We start from the raw sequence: 16,615 nt of genomic DNA on the forward strand, positions 1-16,615 counted from the left end.
GCTCACCCAGTCGTCCCAGTCTCATCTTTTTGTGAACAAAAGGCCACCACTTTTGGCAGACCCAGGGTGCCTCTTCAAAAGAAGGAAGTGATAACAGTCAGGGCCTTGATGTGTCCAGGGACCCCTGTCTGCCCCCCCCAATGGGAAGCCAATTATTCCCTTTGTGGCTCCCACTTCAGCCACCTTTCATCTGTGAAATCCAAAACAAGGAGCAGCTCTCCTCATGCTGACTCCACCAGGTGGGGGCGCTAGAGAGAATCATCACAGTGTGTGTGGGGGGGCGACATTGTAAATACAGATGAAGAAAGAAACAAGAACCCAACACAGAAAGACCTGATGACATGATCACATTTATTGTGCAGTGACTTTTATATACACAGATTTTATACACCTAATTTACATAAAAGAAATAAATTAATCTGCTTTTGATCAACGTGTTCGGTGTCGCCACCGACCGGACGCAGCCAAAATAGTTGACAAGCAAATATTGTGTGACGTGACAGTGAAGGCAGTAACATGAGGTTCAGTCTGTGTTTTTCCAATAGTGTTCTAACACAAAGAGGCAGCTGGTAAGAGTGAGACCTCCAGGATTAGGAGATTCTGCAGGATTATTTAGGTCAGGACACAAAAAGAGGGGGAAAAGCTGCTTTTTCACCTTTTTTTCTGATCAACGTTTAACGATAAGTGTTTGGATTTTATAAACTAGCCAATAAAAAGCTAAAAATTATGTTTAATCGGGCCAATGACATCAACAAATGCAGCGTGGGATGGGAGTTGAGTAACGTTTTAGCATTAATCTCCTTTTGTCTTATTTTTTAGCAGGTATCTGGAAAAAGAGGAGTTAAAAAACAAAGAAATTCAATCTTACAAACTGCATCTTTGACAGTAAATGACTGCTACAGTACAGATCACCGACAGACACACGGATAAAACGCACCATTACGAGTTAGTGTCTTCTTTATAAAAAGTAAATGTTATAGGCGTGAAAAAACTGTCCTGTGCATTTTTAGTGTGTGGAGTAATAAAAGGAGGAGAGACAGATAAAAATGGTCAACAGAAGAGAATATCTCCGAGTTTCATATACACAAACGTTAGATACATCAACCTGCTGTCTTTTTTAGAGGGAAGGAACTGACAGGGAGCCTAACTTTCTACTGCTAGCTTATGATTTACACGGATACAAACTAGAGAGAGAGACATGCCTATGACACACGAGACAACACACCGACTCCCGTCTCCTCGGACGGCGCACGCACACACACCACTGGCTTTCAGGGTTTTTCCTTGTTCAGGATGGAGAGGGGGTGGGAAAACAAATAAAAATCAACAAACCTTTGATTCTCACTCCTTCGACACATTTAGATACAATAAAAATATTTTCTTTTCCCCATTTGACTGCTGAGGACTCTTAAAGAGTCGATGCCAACATTTCTCTCCCAAGGAAAAACCCCGGCCCTGAAGGAATCCATCGGCACCGGCCCTGAACATTCGAGGAAAAAACCCCTGACCAAAGCAGCAAATCGCATCGTGTTTGGGGTGAAAACATGGCGATAACACCATGTTCTGCCAAAAACAGGAATAAGGAATTTTGTACTTGTTTTAGAATGAGACAATTGTGTCTGATTTGGCTGCTTTTGGGTGAACGATCCCTTTAATCACGACAAGCATGCAGCAACGACTGTACGGCAGCGACGCATCCAGCTCTACAGTACTGTTCTGGAAATGACCAGAGGTATTATTACTATACTTCTATCACAAAGTATTGATTTTTAAACATGGCTTTGTTGTTCCGTTAGCCTCACACTCCCCAGCCTCTCGTGTTCAACAAATAATCACATGGCATCGTACTACCACACAGTAAAGGAACGTCAGATTATTGCACACGAGCACTGAACTTGCAAATGTTCATGCAGAATGACACGATACACTCGGACCGGTGGTTGCTCACTATGACAGATGACCGTACGTTTCTTTGGAAGACTAAAATACATTGTTGTGGTGGGCTGAGACGTGTAACTACGTGGCACTGAGACGACTACATCTCTTGCATTACATCCTAGGGTGAGTCAGAGACGGCTGTGATGGCAGTTTAGAATATAGAGTCAATATTAAGAGGGTTTACTGACGATGACTGAGTTACAGTACCTGCAGAGTACAAAAGAGGACGAATCGGGAGCATTTCCGTGAGAGGAACTAACAATCTCTTTCTAGTTCGAGCTAATTCTAGTGAGTGCATTTAATACCTTACATCCATGAGCAACATTCAGAGCAACGTTTCGGTTAAAAGTGCTTGGAAATAATCCAAGCGACAAAAATGTAGAGATGGAGAGGTTCATCTGCTTAAAGACAGGATTTTAAAAGTCAGAAAACACGATCATTTCAGACACATTTTCTCCAACAACTACACATAATAGGTAAGTGTGATCGACGGTTAAGGCGGAACTGTGAGGGAGGGCTGACGGGGGGACAGTGGGGATGGACTCGGTGTTTAATGGAGTGGAGATCCACCTCAGGGGGACTGAGAGCCTGACCTGTAGCTCTTAAAGCTGCCCAGCAGACTCTGCACCCCCTTCTTCACCCGTCGGGCCACGGAGTCGGCGGGCGGAGTGGGCAGGCAGGAGGCCAGGCCGGGTGGACGGGCATCCAAACATTTCTGGTAACGGAGCTTTGGAAAGAAAGCAAACACCTTGAGTATATCTTTTTAAATGAATCGGACAAATGATTGGCCCGGGGGGGGTTTAAAACTCACCATGCAGGCAGCCTGCACGGCCTCGCTTAGACTGGCAGCGTTGGGTTCACACCAGAACATGTGGCAGGTGAAATCTCTGGGACCTTCTGCCATGATGAAAGCAAAGGTGTGGACATCCTTTCCTACACCCATGAAGGACAGGAAGCGCACCCTGCACTCCGACAGCACCTCCTCATCCTGGGGTTAGAGACGCATCGCACACACGACCGACAGACGGATTAACCTTCTGGACGGGATCCAAACGTTCAGTCAGTGTGGTACTTGATACCTGTTTCGAAGTTATTGTGAGGGTGGCTGGTGCAACGTTGACATGAACTGGGATCCAGTTGTTTTTGACTCTGCCGCTCACTGCCGTCTCCAGTGTATCGTTGATGACATCCATACCTGTAGAAACACAATTACGGTGCATCAGATCTAGAGCAGGAAACCATCGAGATGAGCGTGAGAAGATGTGTTCTCACCAACTGGCTTTGAGACCACCTCACTTCCAAGGTAATAAACCTGGAACTGCTGGAAGTTCTCGTTTTTGGGGGCAGGAAATTCTGGAAAGGCAAGATTATAATTGTGAATATCTCTTTTTTTTATTATATTTTATATACCCTATATATAATATACCTTCGGGGACCATGTGGTTGGCGGGGTCAGAGTTGAGCCTGGTCACTCCTCGTCTGGACGCCTTTCGCTCCATCATGATCTGCAGGGAGATGAAAAAGAATATTCTTCAACAGTCGAGCCAACACTCTGTTTCTCCCCGTCTTAAATCGCAGCCACCAACCTTTGAGCACATTTCGTGTAAACTGGTAGCGATGTTCTTGGCCGGGGAGTCACAGCGGAAAACGTGACACTTCAGAACTTGGGTCAAGTTGTCACGAGCAACATACGCAAAATCCCTGTTTGTAAGAAAAAAAAAATGAAAAGGTTACTTTTGCTCTGACCTCTGCCAGCAAAGCATGACACAACAGTTTTAATACCACTTAAACGGAATCATTAATGTATACCTTTCCCTGCTCATGAGAGAACACGCAGCATGAAGGGGGGGAAAAAAGACAATGTTAGTGGAAACTGAGACAGCAAACAGGCAGACGTCATGTTCACTTTAGCTGTAATGTCGTTCAATGTCCAGAAGAGGGCAGCAGCGCACAATCTGAGACAACATACAGGTACACTATACTTATCGGGACACACTCCTTAAACAATACCAGACTTGTGAGTCATGAGTAACTGGGAGATTATGAAAGGCATAGGCTCAGCAACGAATGGAAGAAAACTCAAAAACAGAGTAGAATTAATTATTGTGCTGGTAGTAATTAGTTACTCTGCTGCAGCTCTGTAATTTCAGGTTTTTACTTGCGCTACGTCACTGGAATAATACATCAAATTTTGTGTTCATCTGCATTTAAACTGAGACACTGACCTGCCGTTGTCTCTGCCAACACCCCATACACGGATGCTGCCGATGGGCTGAGCGTGAAGCAGATTCTGGCCCAGTGGGTCAATCAGCTTCATTGTGTCATTTTCCAGCACCAGCAGCATGTCCTTACCCTGCCATAACACACACACACAGATGTAGAAACCCAGATATTTAAAGCCTCTAAAGGCTGCCAGTAAGCCCTCTCACCTCTCCCCAGATGCCAGCCGTGTCGTGCAGGTTGTGTTTGTGATAAGAAAGCTGTCTGATGCAGTTGTTGACAGCGACGCTGCTCTTGCCAGGAGCCATGTCTTCCTCAGACATCTCCACCCAGCCCAGGGAACGCACGGCAAAACACTGACAGAGCAAAGGCGCAGAAAATGAGCAGAGTGCAGGCGGAGGATGATCAAAGCCCGAAAAGGGCAGCGTGTTTACCTTGGTTTCTAAATCCATGCCGAGTGGGGCGATCTTCTCTTCCTCCTCAGACTGAGAGCAGTTATAGCTGCAACGGTTCATGGGGGGGGGGGGGGGGACAGGAAGAGCCACCATTAGCTGACAAAATCAGCCCGGTTTTCAATGATCAATAACAGCTTGTGCGGAGCATACTTCAGGTTGATTGAAGCGTAACGCAGAGTCGCGCCTTCAAACTCCTTCAAACTCTGGTCAGACGCAACCTCTCCCTCTTCCTGAGAAGATCCAGATAAGAAACAAGTTGAATAATGGAATTTTCAACAAGCGCAGCTCAACAGGGAGCGGTTCAAGAGCAGTCCTTTCACAGCCGCGTGAGTATGTTTAAACCAAAAGGCCCCGGCTGCTGAAGCCTGGATATTTACCTTCCACTGGTCCATTTCACCAGCTCCCTCATCAGTGCTGGAAAGCTGAGCCCAGGATTCCTGGAAAATCCAACAGCAGTCAGCGTTTCCTGGCTGACATCAAACTGCAAGGGAAACATGCCGCTAAACTCACGTCAGGCTCCTCGCAGGGGGTCGTCTCCAGAGACATCGTCGAAGACATCATGGAGTCCCCGACTTTCCCCAGAGGCGAGGGGGGCTCCCACTGCGTGGTGCCCGTGGGGATGTGCCAGTAGTACGTGCCAGAAGTATCTCTCACCCTCATCCATCCCGCGGGCAGGTCTGTGTCCGTCTCAAATGCACTGGAGTCCCAGAAGGACTCTGTGAAGCAGAAGGTAAAAATAAAGCAGTTATAAAACCCAGCTTTGCATCAATGTGTCATGCGAGCTAGTTAAGCTACAACAATTATAGCTGCTTCCAATTGAATTGTATTCATGAATCAGATGAACGTGAAGGCAGCACATTAGCTAATTACCTGCAGGTTGTCCAGAAATGAGAGGCTGAATCCTGCTGAGCCGTTCTCCACATGAAAGCCTCTCATTTCCAAGCATTATAACAGCCAGGTAATAACTCATCTATAACTACAGCAACCACAGGCTGCAGCGTCTGTCTGTCATTCTCTGTCTGCAGCAGCTGCATGTTTTATGGCTAAAAAGCTCATTTAATTTACAACCGTCTGCTCTATAACTGCACTTTTATCATATTGACAGAAACCCATGCATCTGCTGGAGAACGCCTCACGGCCTCCTGCTCTCTGGAGGACACTATTTCAACCGCTTATTTGTGCTCTCTGCTGCACGGCTATGGTGCCGTTCCAGTCAATATTACCGTAGTAGATGCAGCCCCGCGTGGGGATTTCGGCACAATATTTCACAGCAGTCTGAATTCCGCGGACAAAAAGGGATATTTGAGCTGCGGGTTACCTCTGCTGTCGTTGGGAGAGCTGTCAGCTGTGGTGTCCTGAGACAGCGCAGGCCAGAAGGACTCTTCCTCATTGGGCGTCCCGTTCAGGTTGGAGAAGAGGAGGCAAGCGTTCCTCCCCAAAACGCTGCCCTCCTTCTGAGACTCCGCGTGGGCCCGGGGCTCTGCCTCTCCGCCGCCGTCGCCCGACGTCTCGTCTTCGTCCGCCGTCCCTTCCTTCTCTTTGCCGTCTTCTTCCCTCTCCTTGTCCTTCTCTTCTGTGGACTCCAGAGTGTCGATCAGCAGCGGGTCGTTCAGGATGTTCTTGGACTCCTGGCTGAGACCTCCTGTCATTGCTCTTTTGGGAGACTTGGTTCGCTCCTCGTTTCCCTGCTGTTCTTCCTGAGTGCTGGTCTGATTGGGGAAGTCTTCCTGATTTCCATTCTGGCTGATGTTGCAGTTGAGATCCTGGTCTTGTTGGGTCTCGGCTACTTTCCTCAGCTGGTTCTGGCCTTCTTTGACCCACTTGGCATTGTTGCCGGTGGTCTCCTGGTCGCACCAGTGGTTGCTCTCATTCAGCTTGTTCTTTAGGTCCTCGTCTTGTTTTTGTTTATTCACAACATATGACACATCGTCATCATCATGGCCACCCATGGTAACGTTCCATAAAAGTGTTCTATGGAAGAAAGACATTGAACCGTGTTTACCAGACCATCCGTGCTAGCTTAGCATAACATTAACTTGCTACCAAATGTTCAGGCAAGGGTTTAAAGATTGTCAACTGGCGCTGTTGTCACGGATTATATCCTAGATAAGAACAAAACTCGAACCAAACGGAATTTTAAATGGAATCTGAGGCAGTCTTAAGCTGTCCACCTTCCATTTGCCTGCAGGCCATTTTACCTCCCGAGACGACGCTCGACAACGGGCCGATTGTGACCTCTGCACAATATTTGCAATTTAATCCACCGAAAATCTAGCATCTATATCCAAACGTCTCTCCAACTACGTGTCACCATCGCAGCGAGAAATAACGGACTCTATCCGCCATGGCCGCCGTCGTCGTCATTTTGGCTAGGCTAACGTTAGCTCCCAGGCTAGCCACCGTTTAAGAGGGGGAGGATAAATGAAAACCAGCACTCTGACACTGATTTATAGACAACAATTTCTGGACTCACCAGCTCCACAAGTCCTCCTTGAGTCTAAATTCTCTCAGCAGCCAACGCTCGCCAGACTACATGTTTCCGTGGGTCGTGAGAGCTCGCTGTGTTACTAGGCGGTTTGATGGACGCTGATGGAGGACGAACTGCGTCACGGATGAGCGTCACAGGCAGGAAGGAGTAGGAGCGCAGCTGGTCAAAATAACTCCTTTAGTCGAAGTTATTCTGGATAAAACCATCCAGTGGTGCAGGCTGTCAATATCCTGCGGTTAAATTCCATGCTGCTGATAGCGAGTGATGCGTGATTCATGCGCGCGTTTATGCTAATGAATATTCGCACGCTAGTTTTGATAAGCAAGAAAACTTTTTTTCCTCGTTCGGATGGATTAAAGTCTGCCATCATAAACAACTCGTATGGGATGAAAATAAATAACTTTTTTTAAATGATTAAATGTGTATATCAAGATTTTTGTATTATACCAATATTTTGCAATTCCTTCCCATGAAAACCTCATTTTCATAAAAAATATTCAATGCCAAGTAAAAAGTGTTTAATTTTTTTTTTCTTTTTAATATAATTCTGTATAAATACATTTGTTTATAGTCATTCTTGATTTTGGCTTCAAACTGTGATTCGGCACAAACGAGCAAGCTGGTGGAGGCCCAGTTGATACTGGGAAAGAGGGAAAAACAGACTGGTATGTTAAAAGTAATAGAAAAGAACAAAGATAAATGAGGCAATGACATGAGGGATGGTAACAGCTGATGTCCCGTCATCAGAGTGAGGGGAAAAAGCAACAAAACTATTAAAACTGTACCTTTGATATCAATAAATTACAGTCCGACCACAATATTCATTCCTGGCATGACTCGATGGATTAGCATGAATACTGAGCAACAAAACGACCCTTTTCTGACACAGAAGCTGATAAAAGTGTAAAAATCAAAAATGAAAACACAAAGAAACAAACTAGATTACAGCAATCTAGTTAATTACAGTATTGCGTTCAACAAAAGGCTCTAAAAAGGCATTTTATAGTAGTCGTCAGGGAAAAGCACTTGTGCTGCGGTCGGTTCCATTTCATCACTGACAGCAGGTTATACTGAGCAGAGGTCACGCTCTATTTTTTAAATCACACTGCAAAGCTGTACAACACACATTGATTTGTCATGCTTACACACGTTTTGCTGCCGACGAGCATTTTCCCCACAGAGACAAGCTTAGATGTCGATTAACAAATGAAGAATTCTTACTTTTCCTACCCATGATGAGCCCCCGCCCCCCAAAAAAGGGACGGGAACATCTGTGAAGTACAACAGCAATGTTGACCTGCACCGTTTATTTCTGACTGAACTCATCCAAGATGCAGAAATGGTGGATCAAAAAAGACGGGAATAATGCGAGTAGCCGCTGTATTTGTCTCAGAAGCAGGAGCTACAGTGGCCTTGAATGCAGCAGCAGTGGAGGAGTTTAAGGCAATACTGGTAAGCACCACACCACCAACTGGGATGAGATGTTCAGGCACAGGAGGGAAGTTCATTTGTCCTGCATTTTGTCCAGAATTGGCACAATCATGTCGAATTTAGGCCTCTTTGCCGGGTCTTCATTCATGCATATCTTCATCAGCTTGCAAATATGGGGCGATATGCCAGGAGGGATGGTGGGCCTCAAACCTTCAAGGGCCACCTGAGTACCAAAACAGACAAGACTTCAGAAACGTAGGACAAAGCCGGAGTTATTCTGGATAAAACAATGGTCCTCACTACCAATTTGTTATTTTATTAGCCGAAAATAAATCGTGCTGACCTTCATGCCGATTTCCATGTTAGACAGGTCAGCAAACGGCACCTCTCTGGTGACCAGCTCCCACAGCAGGATAGCAAAGCTCCACATGTCTGCTGACCGACGGTTGATCTCCTCGGGCTTCTTCTGCAGAGCTACAGGTCACAGGAATCAACCAGTGTGAGCAAAAAGTACTGACAGTGGGACGCAGGGAGGTCTGCTGCCTCCGCATGTGACCTTGCGACCATGCAATCCCCCGTTACCGTGGTTCCCTGGTTATTTTCATGCTCACTAATCGAATTATGTTTCCCATTTTACTGTTACGCAAGAGGAAGCCATCAGCAGATTATGTCTGTTTCTGCAACTGTCTGGACTTCTGTGCATCCATCACTGAGCGGCTCAGCTGCCACTCTGGATCTGTGCTGCGTGACGGATGCCTACCCTCGGGGGCCACCCATGCAGGCGAGTACATCCTGCCGGGACACTGGAAGGAGAATTTGACGTCCGCCATGCTGATCCTGGCTGTCATGTCTTCATCTATCTGTGAGCACAAGTAACGATGCTGTAGTGCAGTTCTATGCTGAGCGACTTGTGGCTGTTATGAGCCGTTTTGATTCTCACCATCACACTCTTGCTGTTGAGATAGTGACGAGGGATCATTGGTTCAAGCGTGTGTAAAAAGGCCATTCCACAGGCAATGTCCAGGGCAAACTTCACTGCCTGCGTCTGGTCCACGACAAAGTCTGACAGGAGGACGAGAGGCAAAAGTTAATCCACTCAGGCAGACCTTTAATTCAGCAGCCGACGAGACAACACACTGTCCTCGGAGTCAAAGTACTCACTGGTGCCTTCATGCAGGACGTTGTAGAGGGAGCCATATGGCATCCAGTGTGTGATGATGATGGGGTGGGGGGCAGGAGGAGACTGACATGCTCCCAACATAGGCAGGACATTTGGGTGGGAAAATATCCTGGGACGGAGGGGGGGGAATGAAAGGACAGCCAAGGAGACACCCGGAAAAAGTGGGAGACACACAACTCGAATGAGATGCGACAGACGTAACACATAAAGGTTGTTTCAATGCAACACAGACACACAAAGGACAGGAGGGTCACAAAAGTCAGGATCAAACAAGAACCTGAGTTTGGGGTACTCCTCGTTGAAGTCTCGGCTCTTCCTCGTTGTCCAGTCGCGGACTTTCAGCATTTTAACGACGATTTCGTTCCCCTGCCAGCGCCCCTGCCACAGCTTCCAGTGGGAAACACACGCAGAGAAAAATGAGGTGGCGCAGCTCTACAATCAGACACATTATCCAGAGTAACCGACGTACCTCCCCAGACTGGTTTTCATTTATCCTGGCCAGAAGAGAGAGCTGTTTGTAGTCAATCCCAGCGTGTTTGTTCAAAGTACCGTTTCCTTGAAAATTAAAACAAAATTTAGTTGGGGTGAAGAAAACAATCACATTACTGGAATGTGGTCGCCCTATGAGGCGGTTTATGCATCAGCGATGGACTCACTGGGTCGAGTTCTGGTGGTGCCTTTCCAGAAGGTGTCCTTGAAGGGGATTTTAGTCATGCTCTGGCCCAGTTTCTCAGCTTTTTCTGTGAGGAGGAAAAAAAGGCAATGATGGACATGAACCATCAAATCTGCATGTTAACATTAACGATCTCTCTGGAGGGATACCTCTGAGGATTTCACGCAGGTGAGGTTTGCCCTTGTCCAGGGGTGTTTCTCCATATTTATTACAGATGCTCACCTGGGCCCCGTTAGTCACAAGATCCTAAGGAGAACACAGTAAAATAGCATTGGTGAGATACTGCACAGAAGGACCTGTACCTGGAACCACCACCAGGGGGAGCACACACACACACCTCAGCCACTTGGTCTTGTCCCCAGAAACAGGCATAATGCAGCGGTGTGTTTCCATGTTCATTGGCTGCATTTGTGTCTGCTTTGCATTGGATCAGCTAGAGAGAAATAGAAACAAGGGATTATATGCAAGCCACAACAGCTGGTGAGGGGTTGTTTGGGATGTAGGCAGTGAGAGGCGCCTGCAAACAAAAAAAAAAAAAGGGGGGGGGGGTTAGGGAGAGATATGCCCTGCCTGTGGATACATGTTTGGAAAATACCTGGCAGCCTTTCTACATCAAAGCCCACTGCACAAGACTCCTGGCTGTCACTTGATTCAGAGTAGAACACATTCTTCATTTTCCTATATAGCATTCTTGTATTTTGACATCCAGACCTGTTCTATTGGAAAAAAATCATCCAAAAATTGTGATGAAGCACTATATAACACGTAGTGCATGACTTAAAAAATAGAGTAGTTGAGCAGGGCGCTGCTCAGTAAAAGTATGTGAGTATGTAAAGTATGTGTATATGGTGCCATCAAACAGGAAATGTATATTCGATGTGTATTTAGTCTGCAGTATTTGGCCTTTTTATATTGGGTACCCTAATCCTAGAATACCAAACCAAAAATAAAACTGAATTAATAACCACAAGTGTTTATTTTACACTAAACAACTGAAGTACAGTGTTATAGAACACTTGCAAATACTCAAATATTAGGAACTGTATTTCTACCAGCTGAGGGAGGAACTTCAAGACCAGACAAGATAATAATTACATCATTAAGTGGTTTCAAAATGTCAACAGTCTATGAAGCAAACCTGAAATCATCCGTCATCGTGTTACCCAAGGAGATCTGTTTCATCAGTGGAATCGATGGACTCGATTTGTTTTCCACAGAGAAAACCAGCAGGTGATGCAGAAAATTGATACTTCCAGTCATGGGAAATATCTAACCATGGGAAATATTAGTAAGCTCGCCACTCTACAGGAAACCTACCTTTCCCACGATGTCACGATGTCCGTGGCTGGCGGCCAGGTGCAGAGGCGTGTCATCGCCCCGGTTCATGACGTTGATGCGGGCCCCCCTCATGATGAGCATGTCCACCACGCTGGAGCGGCCCTCCCGGCACGCCCAGTGCAGAGGGCTGAAGCCGTGGTCGTCCCTACCGAGGAGAGATCAGCACAAATGATGGGTGACCTTTGAGACGCACCGTGGTGGGAACTGCTGCTGCTTTTGGCTCATCGCCCTAGCGAGGATGACGGATAGTGCACGTGGAAAATGATGGTGAAAGGTTCGTCTGGAAAAGAGAGAAATGGACCTCTGGGCACTCCTGGTGCAGTCCTTAAGAAGACTTCCTGTTCCATTACACCATTCGGGCACGACTGATGATGCATTCTACTTCCCACATGGGTCTCATTTGTCGTTTTGAAAAACAGATAAAAATCATCCATTTGACCGAGTTAGGCCCTCGCTCTTCCAGTAGGCGGACAACATGATGATGTGATCTGAGAACTGAGGGAGTATTATTGAATGAGCTGGAATCTGAACCCTCTGCCTCCACAGCCATCAAGTCGCTGGCTTGTTCACACACCCAGATGATCTCTGCTCAAAACAGCATCGGGGGGCCCCACAGAGCCCCTCAGTCCTGCAACAAGCGTATATCTGTGCGTCTGAGAGCCCTGTTGTCACACCAGATCTAATGTGGGAGCCACTTCCTGTCAGACCAAAAGGCCAAATCGCACAAGCTAATTAGGCCGAGTTTATGAGGAGCCAGCACAACACACTCAATCCCCGAGCACGCCTGTGATTTTATTAGTTTTCTATTAAGCTTTAGGGAGAAGTCGAGTTCAGCACTAACTTCTACATGGATGAATTAGGAGATAATACACACAAATTGAAAGTTTAATAACTACTATTTAAAAGTGCTGTCACTGCTAACTTGAGAGAATTTCGGTCATTAAGTGAGAAACCAGGCCTGAGCCTCGGGTTTCTCTATGTGTTCATTTCTTTTTATAGGATAAGATTTCCCCCTTAAGCTCGCTTCGACCACACAACCACAAGCTATGGTTTTCTCCTCTTGACCCCCTTCCTCCCCACTGGTGGTGGCCATGTATTTCAGGCCCTTCCACCTGCCGTCTGCACTCAGTTTAGCAGACGGGAAAGCTTGAGGAAGTGCGCCGGCATGTGTCTCTGCGCCGATATCAACACCGCGTTACAAAACCAAGCCGAGATGAGGAAATCCTAATTTATGCTGAAATAACAAGAAAACATTTAGGTGTTGTCTAAACTAAAGTCATCAGCAGTTTTATTAAATAAAAAGTGAACTCAAACTGCTGATTATATACTTATACACATAAAAAATTGCTTTTTGAATATACAGTGATCCCTCGCTATATCGCGGTTCATCTTTCGCGGCTTCGCAGATTTTTTTTATTTTTTTTTTTACAGTGCCTCTGAATCCTGATTGGCTCAGGGGCTTTACTGTTGTCTATAAATAAAATATTGACGCTGTACTGTATTGATTTTTCACTTGTCAACAGTTTTCGTTTCTGTACATTCTGCCAACTTTACGTTTGCATTTTTTCAATTGAAGACACACGTGTTGATAAAGAGGAGGAGGACGGACTAACACTTGGTCGCTTAGCAACCATGGTGAGAATGGCCACTGAACTTCAGCGCACGGCACAAGAATGGGACCCTTTGATGAGTCGTTCATTGCAGTTCTCAAATATAATTGAAGGTGGCATATCCGTTTATAAAAATCTTCTTGCCCAGAAAAAGAAAGAGCGCCAACAACTGCCTATAACAATGTTCTTCTCTCGGAGAAAGACTCCTGCGCCTTCCGTAGAAACAGACGCTACAGCGGAGCGGAGTCAGGACGCAGAGGCACAGCTGGGACCGTGAAATACGCGAGTGACAATGTTTCCAATCTTGTACAGTATTACTATATTAAAATTATTGTTTTAAACAAAGTTTGGTCTTTAAAACAGGTTTTGATGTTTGGTTTCATTCTACTGTTCAGTATTGCATTGTAAAATAATTAAAAAAAATAAAGTTGCTACTTCGCGGATTTCACTTTTCGCGTGTTACTTTTGGAACGTAACTCCCGCGATAAACGAGGGATCACTGTATACACACGCAAACCTGCTGTGTTAGGATAAAATGCCCCCATGTACAGACCAAAGAAAACTACAATATTCAAATCATTTAGGAAGTGGCGTGTTGAACTGTCTAATTACAGCCATGGCACGGGGGGGGGGGGGGGGGGGTGTTGAGGGGAAATGAGTGGTGATATCTAATACCACTGGGACACAAATACCGGAAACATGTCAGAGGTGGAGGGAAGATGGGATCTACTGTGGCACTTGAAGGCCTGAAAAAAAAACAGCCACACACACACACACACATACGTTTGTCTGGTCACATCTAACTCCCAATAACCTCCTTTCCTCCTTCCTGGTATTTGGTAGATGGTTCCCCGGAGGTCGGAGTGTTATTCCTTGTAAGGTCATTGAGCATTCCACTACTACTCACAGTCTTGGTGTTACATCAGCGTGAACAGCGCAGATCACTGAAGAGCTCATGCAAAAGCACCGACAGGATGAGCTCTGCTGCAGCTTTAGCAGTAGTCTGCAAATTCTTGCTTGCGTGTTTCACCCACCAGAGGACACATATCATCTAGAAACAGGGAACTTGACATGCAATCAGCTAATGGATGAGACTCGTGTAAAGGTGTTACCGGCCCGCTGCAGCCATCCTAGAACAGTCGATGCTAAAACAAGGCACACAGAGCAAGCGCAGTGCTCCCAATATCTGTGATAATTGTCTAAAAACTGTTACTCTTGAAATCTCAACCATCATCTCAGCACAACAGATGTTTGACGAAGGGGGAGGAGAGGAGAATAAAGCTCAGGGAGGCAATGATGAATGCCTTCTTTATATGCTTTCTCTGAAAACAAACAACAGCAGTTGTAATTTAGGACAAAACAGCAGGAAAAAAAGCTTCCTGGGTTCTCAACACTTTTAGACTGGTTGTGTTTTGGGTTTTTGTTCCAGTGTTGGGTGAAAACAGAGAAGATACTTAGCTCAGACGGGCACTCGAAACCATTCGGCAGGAATTATAGGTTAAAAAAAAAAGATTAAAAGTACAACTTTAATTGCATTTTTGACTGAACTGCACACATTACTGACTGCCATCATAGCAGCTTCCTGCCCAGTGTCACGCTCTTCCACTACTGTGCTGACATTCTGGACAAACATTTTAAATAAACAGAGTCACGAGGAAACGGGTTCAATCGCAGGCCACAATCTCACGGGGGACTTTAAAAAAGGCGCTCTGGGCGTGCACGACAAAGCTGGCTCGATCAAGCTCCATTATAGTGGAAGTGACTTTTCCACAGATGGTGAGATACCGGTATAAATGGAGAGGAAATTAGCATTTGGCATGAGACGGCATTATTTGGGAAAGCAGGACGAACTGGCAACAGAAAGTGAAATACTTCTAAAACCCTCTCTCCTGGAAAAGTGTGACAATTGTTACATATGGAATAAAGCATAGGATAAAAGGGATTTGGGATCCTGAAACCATCCCGCCGACAAGAATACACACAAGAATCGATAAAAGATATCTCACCCTTGATTGAGGTCATTCTCGGTGTTGTCCAACCATAAGCGGACGGCCACTGCATTGCCTTCCCGGCACTGCGTAAAAATATCATCCATTTTTCTGGCTGTGCTCTTCTCTTATGATGCACCTTTGGATGTTGCTGCAGACCTAAACTGAGACCAATAAGAGAGGCAAGCTAAAGGTTTCAGGGTCCCGGCCAGCATCAGTTCCTCAATAGGGAAAAATGAGGAATAATTTAGAGCATATACAACAGCTCCAACACAAATTCTGTTTAAAAGAGAGAGAGAGAAGAGATTTCTCTGTTAGAACATTTTTCTGTGTTCTCTCCACTACAGTAATTAACAATTTTTCATGTTCAAGGGTTCTTACATTTACCAAATGATCAGTCAAGAAAGTTATAGAGGCAAACAACCCCTCTCTTTCAAATTTAAAGACATTTACCTGAAACCCAGTTTCAAATATCTGACTAAACATCACAAGTCATTAAAGAGCTGCAAAATCTGTGTGCACATTTTATGCGTTCAATAAAAGTTCTAATAAATGAAACACACTGTGCTATTGAAGATCATTTTTAATACGCCAGGGAAATGTAGGTGAAATGCAATCGAGTTGCGTTTTATGACGAAAAACCCCTTGTAAAAATGTCTTTTAATAACTTCCCTATTAGCAATCTTTACAGCAGCCTCACTGATGTTAGCTTCAGTGCTATCTGGCCAACACAAAAGAGCAGCTTTTATGACCGTCTTAAATTTGATTATAGGGTTTCTTTTAAATACAAAATCGTAGTTTGCTATCGTTACCTTGATAAAGTAAAAGAAACAATATTGGCCGCACATCCAGCCGTATTTAACAAAAGGAGAAACAGGGAGGTTCGGCTAGCGAGCTAACCGTATCTCTGATTTGACGCTGACATGAGATGAGCGCTTCTGAAACTTTAGCGACTTTATCATTTCAACAGCCGAAACCAGAAACGAAAATCTGCGACAACCTTACCGTATAAATCGCCCTGTTGTTCAGCATTCACAGGGGAAGTTAGAAGGATCGCTATGTTGACTCAAGTCGGATGAATGCTGGGGACATCCACACCCTCACCGCCGTCGTAGCGACGTGCTAACGTTAGGCTGCGGAGCCAGCGTCGCGCCCCCTACAGGCAACCCGCGGGACTGCAGTAACTATTCACCGCCTACAGTCATGTTTTTTTATACGTCCAGATTTCAGCTCTATTTCTGTAAACATAACATAGACGTAAAATAGATTGTAAAGTAAATATTCATTCCAACTT

At 45.5% G+C, this 16,615-nt stretch overlaps 2 protein-coding genes across 7 annotated transcripts; both read right to left on the reverse strand.

Moving 5' to 3' along the window:
* Positions 1–330: 330 nt before the first annotated feature.
* apbb1 (amyloid beta (A4) precursor protein-binding, family B, member 1 (Fe65)) lies at positions 331–7,392 on the reverse strand. 3 transcript variants are annotated; one of them, XM_057048684.1, is made up of 14 exons: positions 7,087–7,392; positions 5,932–6,584; positions 5,124–5,329; positions 4,991–5,050; positions 4,764–4,843; positions 4,593–4,659; positions 4,368–4,514; positions 4,164–4,291; positions 3,525–3,639; positions 3,365–3,443; positions 3,211–3,291; positions 3,018–3,133; positions 2,750–2,926; positions 331–2,665 (listed from the first exon to the last, which is right to left on the reverse strand). In XM_057048684.1, the coding sequence occupies exons 2-14, from the start codon at positions 6,560–6,562 to the stop codon at positions 2,510–2,512; spliced, it is 2,043 nt and encodes a 680-aa protein (XP_056904664.1). In that variant the 5' UTR covers positions 6,563–6,584; positions 7,087–7,392; the 3' UTR covers positions 331–2,509. The 3 variants fall into 3 exon arrangements, with proteins under 3 accessions (XP_056904664.1, XP_056904663.1, XP_056904665.1); XM_057048683.1 differs by having other exon boundaries at positions 4,158–4,291; XM_057048685.1 differs by lacking the exons at positions 331–2,665; positions 2,750–2,926; positions 3,018–3,133 and having other exon boundaries at positions 3,149–3,291; positions 4,158–4,291.
* A 226-nt stretch (positions 7,393–7,618) lies between these two features.
* LOC130534520 (integrin-linked protein kinase) lies at positions 7,619–16,486 on the reverse strand. Of its 4 annotated transcripts, none has more exons than XM_057048690.1 (13): positions 16,327–16,486; positions 15,340–15,480; positions 11,703–11,868; positions 10,723–10,818; positions 10,535–10,631; positions 10,369–10,452; positions 10,182–10,267; positions 9,990–10,099; positions 9,694–9,821; positions 9,473–9,594; positions 9,293–9,392; positions 8,876–9,006; positions 7,619–8,755 (listed from the first exon to the last, which is right to left on the reverse strand). In XM_057048690.1, exons 2-13 carry the CDS (start codon positions 15,426–15,428, stop codon positions 8,606–8,608), a joined length of 1,359 nt encoding a protein of 452 aa, XP_056904670.1. In that variant the 5' UTR covers positions 15,429–15,480; positions 16,327–16,486; the 3' UTR covers positions 7,619–8,605. The 4 variants fall into 4 exon arrangements, with proteins under 4 accessions (XP_056904670.1, XP_056904669.1, XP_056904667.1 ...); XM_057048689.1 differs by having other exon boundaries at positions 15,340–15,485; positions 16,327–16,479; XM_057048687.1 differs by having other exon boundaries at positions 15,340–15,600; positions 16,327–16,477.
* Positions 16,487–16,615: the final 129 nt, after the last annotated feature.

The sequence above is a fragment of the Takifugu flavidus genome, chromosome 12 (genome assembly GCF_003711565.1).
Source record: "Takifugu flavidus isolate HTHZ2018 chromosome 12, ASM371156v2, whole genome shotgun sequence".
Taxonomy (NCBI): domain Eukaryota; kingdom Metazoa; phylum Chordata; class Actinopteri; order Tetraodontiformes; family Tetraodontidae; genus Takifugu; species Takifugu flavidus.